The 16,398-nt window shown below is 40.5% G+C and overlaps 1 protein-coding gene across 5 annotated transcripts in view; it reads left to right on the top strand.

Moving 5' to 3' along the window:
• The window catches only part of LOC128140631 (SAM and SH3 domain-containing protein 1-like), a 575,076-nt gene that overhangs the window by 544,728 nt on the left and 13,950 nt on the right, over nucleotides 1-16,398 (top strand). For 4 of the 5 annotated variants that reach the window (XM_052784771.1, XM_052784772.1, XM_052784773.1 and 1 more), the window contains 7 exons: nucleotides 1,542-2,377; nucleotides 6,336-6,407; nucleotides 8,824-8,967; nucleotides 11,170-11,305; nucleotides 12,312-12,481; nucleotides 13,592-13,801; nucleotides 14,536-14,686. In XM_052784771.1, the coding sequence (XP_052640731.1) occupies nucleotides 1,542-2,377; nucleotides 6,336-6,407; nucleotides 8,824-8,967; nucleotides 11,170-11,305; nucleotides 12,312-12,481; nucleotides 13,592-13,801; nucleotides 14,536-14,686 (1,719 nt within the window). The remainder of the gene's footprint in view (nucleotides 1-1,541; nucleotides 2,378-6,335; nucleotides 6,408-8,823; nucleotides 8,968-11,169; nucleotides 11,306-12,311; nucleotides 12,482-13,591; nucleotides 13,802-14,535; nucleotides 14,687-16,398) is intronic. The other variant, XM_052784774.1, reaches the window with a different exon arrangement.

Genomic DNA, 16,398 nt, shown 5'->3' with positions numbered 1-16,398 from the left:
AAATAACATCTGTTACAGTGTTGACACACAATGCATATTTTACAAGCTGTTTAAAAACATATTTACTCAGTGGACTAAAATTGTTTATCAGCACATATTCAGTCCCAGGAGAATGTCTACTTTCTGTTCAAATCGAGAAGTAGAGGGGAAAAAGAGCAAGTTGGACAGTCCAGTGAAAGTGGTGTCAAAATCAGTCTCCAGTCTACAGACCCACCCCAGAAAAATTCTCAAGAGTGAAAGTTGTGTGTCAGATGTGATCCACTATCCCTTCACTGTCACAGCGAGTTTTTATCTTGGTAAAATAGCATCTTAGATTTCAGCAAATATAGGTCAAATATGTTTTGCCAACAGAGTGAACTGAAGCTGGGAGAGGAAGCCTGTACAGGGCAACTATTGTTCTTTCACCTTGAAATGTGTCCCCTGTTACTGAATGAGCGAGTTTAGTAAATCATAGGTATTTTGGTAATGGTTCAAATTTAGCTCTGCTGTAAGACCATGAAAGCAATCAAAGATGAAGGCAAAGTTGGGTCAGACAAGAAATAGATAGTCACATTTCTTTGTGTGTTTCTGATACATACCTATGAATGCTGTGAAATTTGTCAGGCAGGACTGAGGAGGATGTGTGCTCTTGTTTGACTCTTTCCTTGTTACTGCATCTAATACCTGAGCCTATACTTTGCTCAGAAGAAAACACCAGAGAAAAGTTTCTTGAAAGATAAATGTGAAAAGGACTTGCAATTTCAGGTCCTTTATTCCATTCTCTCCACTCCAAAAAGGAGACCTGGCTGTTTGCCCACCTCCAGTACTTGCATTGCAAAAAGTCTTCTTCCCTTTCTGTGAAATATATATTTGGTGAAAACCAAGTGTTTCTGTCATTACCAGGACACTGTTGAAATTGGCACACCCACAATTTGACCTACCTTTTTTTTCTTTACATCTGTTTAAGTAAATTCTGTGTGATTAAAATTGGTGCCTCTTCATCTATCGAAAACCTCAAACTTTTAATTTCATCCTGGAGCTCAGCTCCATAACTTTCTGGGAAAAATACTGCTTTCTGCAGCAGCAACAACACTGGGTATTGGAAAACTGGATCTGAGAGATACTTGTTTGGGTTTTAATACCTGGATATACTTCTGACCTATTGTAATCTCACTAGAGCTGAGCATCATTTGCAAGTATCAGAAGAAAAACATGAGAAACAGATCCCAGTTCCAGCTTTTAAGGATGTTCTTAGTGAGAGCATCTGTGGTCTTACTTAGCTGCAGATAAAAGAGAAACTTAAAATAACGATGAGTTTACTTACAGGATGCTGTCATCTCTCTACTGTTAACTCATCCCAGAACTCTCACTTCACAAATGGAAGGAAGGAACTGCTTCAGATTTATCCACTCACAAATACCTTCTGGGCTGCTTATATCAGGAAGAGTTTTCTTCCATTTTAAGTGGATGATATCTTAAGTAAATACAATAAGGCTCTACAGGGAAACATCTTGGAGAATTATGAACGATGACATGCATTGTGCTGCTTTTGTCCCCTGTAGGTGTGGAAGAGCACTCACTTGACAACTCTCCTATACTGGATGACAGATCGGCACTTTATTCTGGAGTTCACAAGAAGCAATTCTACTTTGACAGTTCCTGTGAAAAGCAGCCAGAGGACGACTCGGACTCACTTACTACTTCTCCTTCATCCAGCAGTCTTGATACGTGGGGAGCTAACCGGAAGCTGGTGAAGACCTTCAGCAAAACTGATAGCCGTGGCCTTATCAAGCCTCCCAAGAAACTCGGGACATTTTTCTCTTACCCAGAAGAGGAGAAGACCCAGAAAGTTTGCCGCTCCTTGACAGATGGGGAAATGAAGAAGAGCCTCGGCTCGCTGAGCCATGGGGTAAGTACAGAAAGCATTTGCTTTTATGACAGCAACAGGCACAAGCACCATCTTCTGGTGTCCCTGGAGGAGATTCAGAGTGTAAGGAAGCAGATCCGATTGAAGAAAATGGATACTAACTATTCCTGTTCCAGAGCTTTTCTTTGCCAGCGCCCTGCTAGGAAAGGAGCATCCCCCGCAACTTGCGACCTACAATTACTGCGGCACAAAACGAAAGGGGGTGGAGGTTGTGGCTTCCCAAACAGAAGGCTACGAGGGCGCACTTCTGTCAGCGAGTTCAATATTACCTATGTGGTGGAGAGAAGCCTGTACAGTCACCTCAACCTCTCACAGCTGGTGCGTCCCGTTACTGACAGGACCCTGAGCAAGGCTGACAAGCAGGACCTGAGGAGATGCCTGCTGGAGGAGGATGAGGAGGCCAAGAGGAAGTGGGCTGCCACAGTGGATCGCTGTACTAAAAGGGTTCTCTTGAGAATCCACCAAAAGTCTGTGAGTCAAAGAGTTGCCATGAAGGTGGTCTTCCAGTTTCTGTGAGGTTGCAGTCAACACTTTCTGCTTTATACTTTTAACTAAAATCCAGTGCTTCTGCTTAGAAACTCTTAAGCACTGTAATTCAGCTGTAAGGGAAGAGTTTGATATAATCCCGTCAGAGAAGAGTTTTGTTGAGTTTGCAGTTTTGATGTGTACAGAGTAACTCAATGAGAGAGCGCAAATACGACAAAATGCTGCTTTTTAAATTCATCTAGTGCAGAAATTGAGATCGCTGGTGAACAGAGGAGCTTTGAGATGCTATAAACATGTTCTTTGTGATGCTTTGGGAGTCAGTATTCTCTTAAAGGGATACTGAGAGATGAACAAAATTTTCAGAGGATTAGAGCATCCTTAGTCAACTGTGCTCTGTTTCTCTCCTGCTGTCATTGCCTCATATTGGCCCTTCCCTTCTCAGTTTGCATCTCATCAATTCACCCACCCAGCTCTGTATTCTCTGTTACACACACAGCTGCAGAAAGACAGGGGGTTTTACATTATGCGGACACTGCCCTCCTGCTTGCTGCACACCACCACCAGACGTGCCCCTTCTGCTCTGTCCCCAGCCACTGCTCCTTCTTTCTAGCATGGGGTGAAGGTGATACCTTCCCTCAGAGCGTTGTGGAAAGGCAACAAGGGGTAGCCAAAAAAGGAAATTGTGCTTTACAATGGGAAATTAAGTGATTTGAGTACTTCAGACGGATCCAAAGATGCTTCCTGATTATATGACCCAGTTTTGACAGTTCCCTTAACCATGATGCTGAGTTTCCTAGGAGCTTGCCTTTGGGGCCAGCCAGATCTCCAAAGCTGAGCCAGCTAGTCTGTTGTCTAGTTGACAATGTAGATATGTTCCCTACTTCAGTGGGTGGAAACAGCAGTGCACCCATTACATTAAGCAAGATATTCCAGGGAACAATATGGTAGAAACAGCTTTTTCTCTTGAACTACAGATTTTATTTTGAGAGGTCTCTGCTTCTATTTCTTCAGGTGTGAGGTAGTCTCGATATAAGATTCAAAGCCTTAGTCTCCTTGAATAACCTGTGGGAGGTGAGCAAGCCTTCATGGTTCACTTTTTGTTCTTTGGCCACAAAACAGATAGGTTTTTTTCTACCCAATACCACCATTCTGTCTTGGCAGCTTCACTATTTCTTCTGCATTGACTGCTTGCCCTGCCACTCAGAGAGTACTGTTTATTTTCATAGACATTGTACTCAAAAGACGTTTTCCCGTGAGGATATTACAATGATAAGAGAAACCTTGAAACCTTACTCATCCTTCTGTGGGTTGAATAATAGGGGTATCTCAGGCAAGAGAGCATACTCGTACATGCTAGAGATGCCCCATAATTAAAAATACCGTTAACTGTCTTTGTAAATATAGATGACAGAAACAAGGTTTTCAGTTCTAATAAGTAGTGTCGCCATAGTAATTTCATTATGAAAACCATCTGGACTGATTTTGGCTTATTCATAGAGATACAAACAGAGAAGAAATGGATAGCGTTTTGTTGTTTTTGAGGAACTTGGTCAACTGTTCCTCCATCTTCGTTTGAATGGGATAAATGGTGGAGACATGCTGCTTTTACTAGCTTTTTCAGCACACTTCTTCCTGAGACTGCCAAAAGCTGGCAAACTTCAACTAATGCCACTCCTTGTTCCTAGAAACACTTAATGTTTGTTTGCTGCAACCTCAGGGAAATTGCAATGCCTATGTATTCAGTGGAACTGGTCACTCTGTCTTGCCTTGCCATTCATTTTTGTCATTTATATTTGTTTCAGTGACCTGGACATGCATGAAATTTTCAAATCACATCAGTTTTTCTTTTCTTCCAAAATGATAATACTTTTAATTGCATGGCCATTCCATTGAATATCCCTCTCCTCATCCACAGACCTTTTGTTTGGTACAGTATTGCCAGGGTCACTACTAGAATCCAAAGGCGGAAGTCAAATTTAAATATATGGGGAGGTCCATAATGAAACAATAAGCATCATTAATATGGTATGTTTGTTCAGAAGCTTTTAACCAACAGATATTTTGCTCTCTGAGAAGACTGCTTTAGGAGGAGCTCTGGCTGGTTTGACAGACAAGTTTGCTCAGAGCAGTTCCAGATGTCTTCTCTTCGTTGCTGGGATTACCATATGCTGTAGGATTAGTTAGAATGGACTCTTCACAGAAGGACGACATTACTCATAGCTAAACGTGCTGTGCTTTAAAAACTGATCTTATTACTTGTGGTTGGTCTCAAATGCTTTCCAAAAACAATTTTAAAAGCTATGCCATAGTCACGTTGCATTCTGGAAAAAAACACTTAAAAAAAATTCTACATCACAGCACTCTTTTTCATGTGTGGGGGGCCTAGACAAAGCTGGCTTTGAGTTCTAGTAGTTGTGGTGTGTACAAAAACTGTCATCCAAGCACTGTAGGTGCACAGCACCTAACATAAAAGCTAGAAAAGAAGACTTTTTAAAAGCTGTTAATATGCATGCTGATTAGCAGTGAACAAGGCAGGAGGAATGTTTACTTTAATAGAACTAATTGATATAATTGTTTATTAAGTGGCACAGTTTATAGAGCTTGCTTCTTCCTAAGAGTGTCGAAGCAGACTGGTAGTTCTCAGGTGGTGGGTCTTCACTGACTCCCAAGTACACACTCACTGTACTGATTGGGCAGTCCTTTGTAGGTATGATCTGATGCTTAGCTGAGTCTTAAGGTGTGTTCGGAGTTACTCTGTTGGGTAGTTCAGGCCCTAAAAACTTACGGTTCACAGGTGGTTGATCTTCTGCCTCCTGTTTGTCTCAACTCTAACTCTGAAGAGAATACTTACAATAGACATCTGCCTGTCTCACAACCCACACTCAGAGCCCCGAGTTGAAGTTGGGGAAGTAAATTGTAACTGCCATGCCTTCATTTCCCTGGATTGCCTTGTGAGACTGCTGTCAGGGCCAGGTACTTGAGTACTGTGCAGCTGGTTGTTCAGTGGCCAAATAAAAAGTCAAAGGTTTTACCTTTTGGATTGCAAAGTAAAAGCTGGATTCTCTCTGAGCCCCCTAAGTGTCTGGTCTTTTTTCAAGTGATACCAAAGCTTTAGCAGAGACTCATCTGCCACAGTTAAACAGTGGTTGGCTGTGGGAATGCAACTGTACTGAGTTTGGTTGCTCTCTGCTCTTGGGAGGGAAGCAGTGTCATAGTGCTGATGTTCTTTTTTATTCAGGATGATTATGATAAACTGCATCTGTGCATTCAGCCAAAACCGAGTCATTCTACTAGGTGATTGTGGCACTGTAAACATAGCGTATTTTCTCCCAGAAGTAGCTGAGCTGCTATGTACCACCATAGGTGTGATGGTAAATACCTAATCTGGAGTCAGGGCTTGCTGAGTCTCTGGGGACACAAGACTTATGGATAGCTGGGCTGGTTTTTCCCTTGTCTTATCAAGGGCTTGCCCTACAAGGCCTCTAGTGTATCCCTGTATTTCAGTGGAAATGGAGTCTATGCAGCTATTCCCAGAAGGTAGGTTATTCAATGCTTTAAAAGATTGGTGGTTCTCTGTTTCAGTGCTACTGTGGACTTATTTATGAAGGCAGGTGGGAGCGCTGAGGTGGAGTTGCCAGCACCCTGGAAAACTTGATCCATAAGATCAACAGTTCCCTCGGACCAAAAAGTCTTTTTTCTTTTTAAAGAGTAGGCAATAGATGACTCAACAGCAGCAGACCTTAGGCCAAGGAGTTGTCTCTGGAAAAGCCAAATGACTCAAATTGCTTTATAACAGATTTCTTGATTTATTATCTCCCATCCTTTTGTTTGTTTGTTTCCATTTTTGCAGACATTTGTGTTTTCACTGCTGTTTTCCGAATCACAGATGTTTTGAGTGAGCTAATCATTGTGATAGAACTGTATCCATCCTTTTTTTTTGCAGAGAACCTGTAGCTTTGGAGGATTCGACTTGACAAATCGTTCCCTTCATATTGGAAATAGTTCTGACCAAATGGTGAGTTTAAGACAAGAAGGCACAGACTTGAAATAGCATAAAATGAAATGTGCAATAGAGTTATAATAGACCGAAGTGTAATTTAGGTCTGTAATAACAGTTTGGGGATCCAAGAAAACAGAGTATCTTTGTTAACCTCAAACTTCCTTAGCTTTGAGAATAACATACCCACCCATATCCATGTGTGTATAAGTATTTATATACCGTATGTGTAAAGAGGCAGGAACAAGTGATCAAAGCACAGATCTGGGGGCACATCTGTGGGCTATTCTTATGTCTGACTTCCTCAGAGCATCACCCCAGGCAAAACATAGGATTACTATCCTTTCTTGGTAAAAATATTTACTATTTGGAATGATGAGGCACACTTTCATTTGCAGAAGATCTACAGGTTGCTTGGGTGGAAGTTGTTATGTAAGAGATTTATTATTTGTTTTCTTATTGTATCTAAGAGCTCTGGAGTAGACCAGGGTCCCGTTGTGCTGCGTGCTGCACAATTGATCTGAGAGCTCTTTGTGTTTAAAAATAAAAAAATCCACCTCCCCTGAGAATTAATTCCATTTTATGTTACTTATGTTGATCCCGGTGTTACTTTTGGTCAGTCTGTGGCCAAAAATAACAAAACAGAAATGAGCCAGAACATTATATCAAATGAAACTGCCAACGCATTTTTTCCTTTTGTCCATATATGTTTCTCTTTTCTGTTTCAACATTGGCTCTGATAACTTCTCTGTTCAGTTAAATCAAGTCTAAATTGTGAAATATTTTGTATGCCAGTATTATATTATTTTTCATGTCAGCTGGGATTTTGGGGGTTGTTTTTGTTTTTCTGATTTTTTTTTTTAACATTATAAATTACCCCTAAGTTGGCCAAAACTGGGGATGGTTATTTTATTCATCAATTTTCAACTCAGTAAAAAAGTTAACTTCCAAACTTACAGTGTTTATCTTTAAACATAGATACTTTGGCATCTCTTGTTCAGATTGGTTTTGATACAGGAAAGCGTGAAATCTAGATGTTACGTTTTTGCCTACTAGCATCAGTAATGGGAGAGATGCAGTGCACCAGAATAATGTATGCAGATCAAGGTTTTTTTCTTGAAAACTTTTAAGTCCATTAAGTGGAAGGTTTTCTTCCAAAAAGATAAGGCAAAGAGCTGTCCTTAATTTCTGCTAAAAGACCAAAAGTTACCAAACAAGTTGTAATCACAAACAACTTGTAAAGGAAAAAATATAGAATTGTCAGAAATGAAGTATCAGCTGGATTTCAGGAAAACTTTTGAGGAGAACATTAGTAAGGTAGCAAACATACATAAATTTAGAAAAAAAGATAAATCTTTCATGTAGAATATAGTGTACGCTTATTTTAGGGTTTGTTATCTTATGTACCTAAATGGTCCTCAGAAGGATTATTGAACCAAGTTGGAGACCAACTTCAGTAGTCAATCTATTTGGCCAAACAGATTTTGGTCCTTTTTGTCTTGTGATTTTTGGTGCACCCTTGCCAATGGAGGGTGCTGGTGGTAGCTCTAATAGAGCTGCTTTGCTGTGGTTTCCTGACACACTGTAGAACAAAAGACCATGTTCAGTGTGCTGCCTGGACAATCTTGAGTAAGGGCTGAGTCATAGAAGTTTGGCAAAATGTCAACTGATCCGTGTTAATTCTTCACATGTGCTTGTAGCATAAGTAAATGCTAGGTATCTTAAACTGGTTTAGAAAAGGTTAAATGCATTGAAAGCAGCTGGCCTTTCTCATCCGCTATATATGGACCAGCTAATTTAGTTCGGCAGTATCTTGTTGTGTGTCTTAAGAATAGCTGTGCAAGTGTAACCTTCTACCATGGTTGATGGATTTAGTAGCTTTTTTTTCATTTTTTTTATAAACAATCCACAGTAAAACCACAGAGACGGTCATCAAGAGAGGTTAACTGAATGCCTGTCTGAAAATAAAAAGTAAAGTTTGGTAGCCAAATGTAGGTATCCATATATATACACACACAGGTACGTATTTAGCTAGGATCTCAGAGGTACCTTTACTCCTGTTAAAACTACATGTAGTATTGACCAACATGAGCCACAACTACTGTTGCATGTCCTGTCAGGAGGGCTTAGCCTGAAACCATGGAGTTTTCTATCTGGTCAAATACTTACCTGAAACTCAAAGAGATGAAGGCATCCTAACAGATGCCAGCACATCTACACACAGTACCTGCAGTAAAGGTTACCAGTCAGGCCTTAGGAGTAAGGTACAGTGGACTGCTACAGTGGTTTTGCACAAGGTCTCAACAGTGAATTTAGAGCAGTAAACAGGACACCATGCTGCCATCCTGTGTCTGCCTGGATGCCTGCAGACTGCTGAATGAGGAAAAATATGGCTCTTCTATTTTATAGGTTTAAACCCTGTTTTATTTTGCAGGGCAAAGAAGGAGACTTTGTTTATAAAGAAGTGATCAAATCGCCCTCTGCCTCCCGTATATCTCTGGGCAAAAAGGTGAAGTCTGTAAAAGAAACCATGAAGAAAAGGATGTCTAAAAAATACAGCAGCTCTCTGTCTGAGCAGGTATGTAAGGTCTGCAATGGAATCCACTTAATAGCGTAGAAGTGATAATCAATATTGATTCCTACGCTTCAAGGCATCTCTGAAGAAATTTCTAACAAGACTATGTCATGTGGCTTACTCCTATGTTCTTATAAAATCCCTCACTGTGAAATGGCTTCCTATAGATGCTAAACCATGAAAATGCATTTTCAGATTTTCATTCAAATAGCTCATCAGCAAAAGCCTGTGGTTGATGGCATTACACATCTCGCTCTGTATTTCCATTTCTTTATCTATCATCATTATTTATTAAGGGAACTGGTCTGTGACACAGGGTCACAATAGTATATTTAATCTGCAATTTACACCTTAGTTTAAATTCCCAGCATAACTTCACATACAGGGTTCCTCTCTGCTGTTACAGGTTTTTTTCTCCATCATAGCTTGCCCACTGCAGCAACCCATTAAAACAGATGCACAATGTAGTCAGAAAGGGGCATCCCACTGAAGATTTTCCTATTATACTTTCATTACAGATTTTTATAGCTTATTCTTAAAGGCAAAGCTGAAGTACATTAGTTGTAAATTCGGCTTTGAATTGCAGTGGCCTAGGAACAATTGCCGTCTTTTTCCCTTTCAGTATGCTTTGTGTTCTTTGCTTTGGTGGAGTGTCAAAAATCCTTTGGCATTTTTTTAAAACCAGTCTTGCCCCTTGAAATGTGTAAGGAAGAGCTTGGAAAGCGGCTGGGGAGGCAGAGCTCTCTCTGGCTGATATTGCCACCAAGTGGCCTCGTATTGGCCACTGGATGGCCGGGGCTGCTTGCAGCCATAGGGAAAGGAGAAGGAAGGGGAAAGGGAAAGGAGTCCTGCCCCACCAGATCGGCCTTTTGGTGTTAATGCAGAGCCTTAGTGCCTGTGAAAGGAGCAGTTCGTAACATTCAAAATAACAACCCCCAACTGCAGAATCTGGAGACGGTATAGAGAGGCAGAAAGGTGACCAGTTTTATGCAATGCTTTGCAACATTAAAACCCCTTTCCTGTAGGACTATTAGCCATACTTATTCATAAGCAGGGGCAGTGCTACAGTTACGGTTCTTTAATTTAAATTTACAGTTAAAACGTTTTAAGGTCTAACATGATTTGATACCGATAAGGAGATGCTTTGGTGTCTGACTGGCCTTACAGTGCCCCTCTGCAAAGCCTGCCTAAGAAAGGGATGCTTTGAGAAATCGGTTGACAGTGAGTTAGCAATACTTCTGCTCTGTAGCTCTCTCCAAAATTGACTTGACCTCTGAAGTCATAAGCTGGGATGACTTTTTTTCCTGATGATTCTGCAGCATGCAAATAATAGCTTTCATCTAAAAGTTTTCTGACCACACCTCTCCACAAAAACTCTTCTTGTATGCAAGCTAGAGTTCTTTTTTTTTTTTTTTTTTTCCAAACTTTGTGGTATAGTCATTTTAGAATATTTGTACTTTCCTGTCGTCATGACTGAAACTGTGTGCCAGTATCTCTGCATTGAAAAAAACAAGCAAAAGCTATTCTGGCCACAAGTATCTGCTGCTTTGTTTTAACTACTTCACAGAGGCTGACAGAATTTCAATTTAGGAAAGACCCTTTTTGATTTCCTGTAATGCATGACTGAGGGAGAAGAGAAATTGCCTCACCTATTGCACATGTAGCAATTTTTTTTATATTTATGCATTTATGTTTATGAGTATTTATGCTATACACAGGCTGCATTTTCTAGTTAATTCTTTTTTTCTTCAAGGTAAATGAGCAAAGATATCAACAATTCACTGCAAAAAAAAATGTACATTGCTGTGTGTCTCACTTGCATTGTCTGATTTGTTTGTATTCATCTTTGTACAAAATCCTGATTCAGAAAGCTGAATTTGGCGTTAGCTGTTTTGCAAGTACTGCTGGCAAAAATACCATGTGTCATTAAAACCTTTGAATTAGGAGTTTTGTGTAATGTTTCTTTCTACTTACAATGCTGGCTCTTTCAGACTGGACTGTTTGCTCCTGCCCCCGCTATCATGCCTAATAAAGTGGGGTTTCCGCCACAGCTGAGTACCATTAAATGAGTAGATAAAACACAGAAGGTTTCATCCTGTCTGGTAGAGAGCAGGAAAACAGAATCTCTTTCCTTGGAGATGAACGAGCAGCTCCTGTCAGTGCCTGTGTTTGTTTACCAAACTGAAATGGTTCAATCCCTTTCAGGAGTCCAGCCCTGGGGTCATGCCAGGTTCTCCACAGTCACCACCGCCGGACACTGACTCCCTGGACAAACCCAAGCTGAAAGCCGGTGGCTCAGTAGAGAGCCTGAGGAGTTCCTTAAGCGGTCAGAGCTCAATGAGTAAGTTTGACTGTAATTGCGTTGCTCCATTTCCGTGGCTTCAGGGAGCGGAGATCTCCACAGTAAGCAGAATCAGAGAAAGTCAAAGCAGAAGCAGTGGTTAAAAAGTAGAAAGGCTGATGGGTTAGTCATTAAGGGTTTACAAAGAACTGTAAATTCTTTGATGCAGGGACGATCTTTTTTGCTTTGTGTTTATACAGAGCCCTGAAAAAGTAAAATCCTGCTTTCTGGCTGGGTCTGCTGGGTCCTGCTGTTACGATATAAATGATTGGAGTGAGAACTACAATCCTTGGCCAGTAGTAAACAGCTCATCTTTACACTAGATTTCTCCTGGGCACTTCTGATGGCCTTCCCACCCCCCCACTCCAGAGAGACCTTGAGGTTCTCTCGTTAACTACTTAGAGGAGTATTATTTAAAACCTCTTTGGTTAAGATAAGCTCTGTTTTGTGTAGAGATAAAGTGGGACACAGATCGTGTGAACTCGCTTCACTATGAATTATTGACCAATAGAAACCAAGGGAAAAAAAACTGAAGAGAAAACTCCATTTTAAGTGACTGAAAGTGTGTTCTGAAAATCGTCTGCTTTTTTTTTTTTTTTTTTTTTTTGTAATATCAATACAAAGTGTTGCCGTAATACTAAATTTCTGGATGTGAGGGGGATTCTGGGACCCTCAAGCAGGATTCAGAGCTTATTTTCCCCACACCACTACACTTTTTGTGGGCAAAACTTCCCAGAAAGATGTCATCTCCTGTGATGTACTATAGATGAGACACTAGTTAAACAGCTTCTCAGTTAAATATTGTGGAGCTGAATTTGGGAGAACAGGAGTGCAAAGTAGATTAACTCTCCCATCATGTGTATATAAGAAGTAGCAGCATTTAAGGACTTAACTTTGATTACTATGTTTTGTAGAAGGAAGACCCATTTTCTGTCTTGCCTCTGTTTCTGAACGTTCTTCACAAAGAGATTCTTTTCTGTGGACTGATACTATGTCTCTCACACAGGTGGTCAGACGGTGAGCACAACAGACTCCTCTACCAGCAACAGGGAGAGCGTGAAATCAGAAGATGGTGATGATGAAGAGCCTCCTTACAGAGGACCTTTTTGTGGAAGAGCCAGGGTTCACACTGATTTTACTCCAAGTCCTTATGATACAGACTCTCTGAAGCTCAAGGTACCAGCTATATCTGTTTTTAAGGGGACAAACATTTATTTTGGCAAAAGTCTTAATTAAGAGCTCTCTTCAAGAACTATACAGTTCTTAGTCTTTTTATGAGTTTACATGTGTTTTTTGAAGCCCTGTGACCTGTCTTATTCTGATACATTTAAGATTTGCTTGAATTATAGCAAAATGTTATAGAACATAAGTAAGTATTAGTATTTCTCCATGTCCAGGGAAAGACACTTGTGTCTTCAGTTTCTGAAAAAAATGTGCCACAAATTCATTTCTATTTTGCAAGGATTTTGTTTGAAAGATTGGAAAAATACACAATGAATTAATCCATCAATGGAAAAATTTTCAAAATCCTTGAAAGAAATGTGGATTCACCTGCACATAGTATCTCTTAAAGGCATTTCAGTTAATATAACTTGTTTTGAGTTAATATTTAATTACTTTGCTGACTGTGAGTTGCCATCCCCCCTTTAATTTTTCTGGATATCAGCTTTTGTTATTTTTAGTTGTGCAATATTCAATTCAAACTATCTGACTCCTTATATTCATTACTTAAAATTCCGAGGGCAGCTAACTCCTATTAAAGCAGATGTATGTAAGGTAATCTCTTTAAGGATACAAAACCAGTTGTGCATCCGTTTCTTTGTTATGGTTAGGAGCACATTAGGAAAAGCAACAGTCTTGCATGGTTCCTTCTGCATACACCTCCTTTCCGCAGGAGATCTGATGTGCGATTGTGCCCGTATACACTGAGCGTGTTCTCATTTGCACCAATTTCAGATAGTTGCCCAGCTGAGAGACATTTGTACAAAACAGCAGTGATGCACTACTGGGGTGTAAGCAGGTTTGTGAATCTGGACAGTTGGGGTCCATTCCAGGTTCTTTTGTTGACTTGCTCTGTGGTCTTAGGCATGTCACTTAATTCCCCTTTCTTCCATTTGTAAAACAAGTATAATCAGACATTTTTGCAAGAGCTGTGGTTAACCTTTTGAAACCTAAAGAGTGTTGTCCATTCTATGTACATGAAAATCTAAGAGAAAGTGGGTGTGTTTGCTTGAATATCCGTCAGAAAGCATACCTAAATGCCTTTCTTGCTTCTTTGGTCTGCAGAAAGGTGACATCATTGATATAATCAGCAAACCCCCTATGGGCACTTGGATGGGCCTGTTGAACAACAAAGTTGGCACTTTCAAATTTATCTATGTGGACGTGTTAAATGAAGAGGAAGAGAAGCCGAAGCGGCCCACCAGGAGACGCCGCAAAAGCAGACCACCCCAGCCCAAGTCAGTTGAGGATCTCTTGGATCGCATCAACTTAAAGGTCCAAATTCTCTCATTCTGTTTACCCTTCAGTTTTCCTTGTGGGAAGGGGGCCACACCTTTGGAGTTGTTAGTTTTGAAAGCTGCACACCAGATACATAATCCTAAGGATCGTGATACCATTTAGCAGAATCAGGTCTTAGCTGCAGAGTGAAAATAGCTGAGGCCAGGCAGAACTGCCTGTCAGGCTTAATGAAGTGCTGCAGGCTGCAAGTTGTATGCACTCAGAGACTGTAAATCGTTGCATAGTATGGCTACTAGCTAACACACTTCAAAAGCAAGCAAAAAGTGTAAAATAACAATAGTTATCCTGTCTTTAAAGAGGAAGGTTTTTTCCACATTTCTGTTCAGAAGAGCTAGGGATAAACTGGTGCAGCTGTTGTTCACCCTTTGTGCTTCTCTCTTCATACAGAGCTGTGCCTTATTGTGCATCCAGGTAGCATGCTACCCAGGCCATTTAATACAGTGTGTTACAAATACAAATATATGTGCAGCATTCTAGTTCTGGCACAGCTACCTCCCTGAATTCTGACCAATGTTTATACAAACTATAATCCTATAATTTTGCTGTTATACAGTGGTTTGCATTTGCTAAGCTACTGCTTTTTTTGCTGGTTGTGAAAAATCTCTTCTGGTATCTTTATTGACAGAATAAGTTGAAATAAATATATTGTCTCACAGCTGCTTTTTTTTTTTCTTTTTTTTTCTTTTTTTTTTTCCTTTCCTTTCATGCAGGAGCACATGCCTACTTTTCTGTTCAATGGTTATGAAGATCTGGATACCTTTAAGCTATTAGAAGAAGAAGATTTGGATGAACTGAACATCCGAGATCCTGAGCACAGAGCTGTTCTCCTCACAGCAGTGGAACTTCTGCAGGAATATGATAGTACGTGGGATGTTTGAGGTTTTCAGTTTTACTAGAGCTCTGCCAAGAACCTTGTGAACCCCTTAAAGCAGAAAACTGGTTCCAGGATTTTGATTTTTTTTTTTTTTTTTTTTCCTAATCCAGTTGTTTCCAGGGTAATCCTGTGTCACAACATGTAGATTTTTGAGGAGTGACTTAAGACCTGCATTTTTTCTGCCACAATTCTTTTGTTCATGTAAGCCCTGCTACCCAACTTATTCAAGTGATGTCAAGTGTACAACACATACCCTTTAGAATACTGATGTTCAGGAATGAATCCTGAGGTAATGTACTAAAAATAAGAAGCTGAGGCATGGAGAACAGGAAAGAAGAAACTTCTAGACTAGAGGGAAGAGATTGAGGTTATCAAGGGTAAGAAAAAATTCAAAGCCCAGAGGGCTGTGGAGAAGGGTAATATGAATTAAACTTTCTCTTATTTTACCTGCACATGCATACAATTCTTGAACTGTGACTTGCAGGATTGTACAGGTAGCTTCAGGCTGTACACATGACAACACAGCAATTTTCAAAGGGAGAAAATACATCAGTCAAGTGCAAGGAGTGAAAGGCAGTGACCCACCGATCTAAGGTGCAGCAGTGCAGTTCTGCCTGTTGTACAGATGGTCTCAGGCAAGTGATTGCAAAGATGAGGGAAAGCAGAGTAAGCCATGGCATTCAAATTCAATGGCGTTTTTGCCGCACAGGAGGAAGCAGGGCTGTACCATCCACGCAGTGGTCATGGTAGAGTAGAATCATTTGTAAAGCAAGTGTAGCTTGAGACAGGAATTTAGATGCGCTTAATACCTAGTTGCAGCAACCTAAGACAGCACTGAATTTCCCCTTTGTCCCTAAGTCTTAGCAGAAGTTTAGTATCCCACCAAGCAGAATCAGTGGAACGGATTGTATGAGGGCTTTCTCAGCTGTTTCTGTGCAAAATCCTATCTTTTAGCTTAAATTGCTATAGCAGCCATTTAAAGAGCTGCTTATTAAGTGGGCAGTGCTTAATTCTGTTAGAGAGATGTGTGGTTAGTATCTCTAGATAGTGCTGTGTGGTCTGAGCTTTCACTGACACGTAGCTTTCTTCATTTCATTTCGTTTCCCAAAGAGGCATCCACACTTTCTCCGCCCTCCTCTACCCCCTAGTAAAACTGCAGTTTCAAAATTAGATTCTTTTCACTTATATCAGAGTAGCTTTTCATCACCTAATATGAGCTCCTTTTCATTATTTGCAGACCTATTTAGAATGCTCACTTCCCTGAAGTAATATTTTTTTTTTAGGGCTCTTCAATTTTGGTTTGAAAACTTGAGGAACTATGTGATGTGGTGGTTGGAAAGTATAAATTCCAGCTCCAAGTCAGGGTGATGAGGAGAAGGAGAAGTGGGGATCAGACAGCTGGAACCTGGGAGGGACAACAGCACTTAGTTCCACCCCATAATTACCTTTCATGTGCTGAGAATAGGAATTGGAATAACCATTTCTGAGATTTTATTGCAGGGAAAAAAGACAGAGCATAGACTGTATTCTTCCATCATGAAGTTGGTTTTCTGTATCTTCAGCTCCAGATTTAGTTTCTTTACAAAATATGATTTCTGACCAAACATTCTGGGTAAATTCCTGGAATCCAGCCTGTGCAGCCTGGATGGACCACACTTGAGTGTTGGCCTGTTGCACAGACCAAGGAAGGAAGGAAGGA

The sequence above is a fragment of the Harpia harpyja genome, chromosome 4, assembly GCF_026419915.1.
Source record: "Harpia harpyja isolate bHarHar1 chromosome 4, bHarHar1 primary haplotype, whole genome shotgun sequence".
NCBI classification, from domain to species: Eukaryota; Metazoa; Chordata; class Aves; order Accipitriformes; family Accipitridae; genus Harpia; species Harpia harpyja.
Note: the sequence above shows the minus strand (reverse complement) of the source record. Positions and strands in the feature narration are given on the sequence as shown.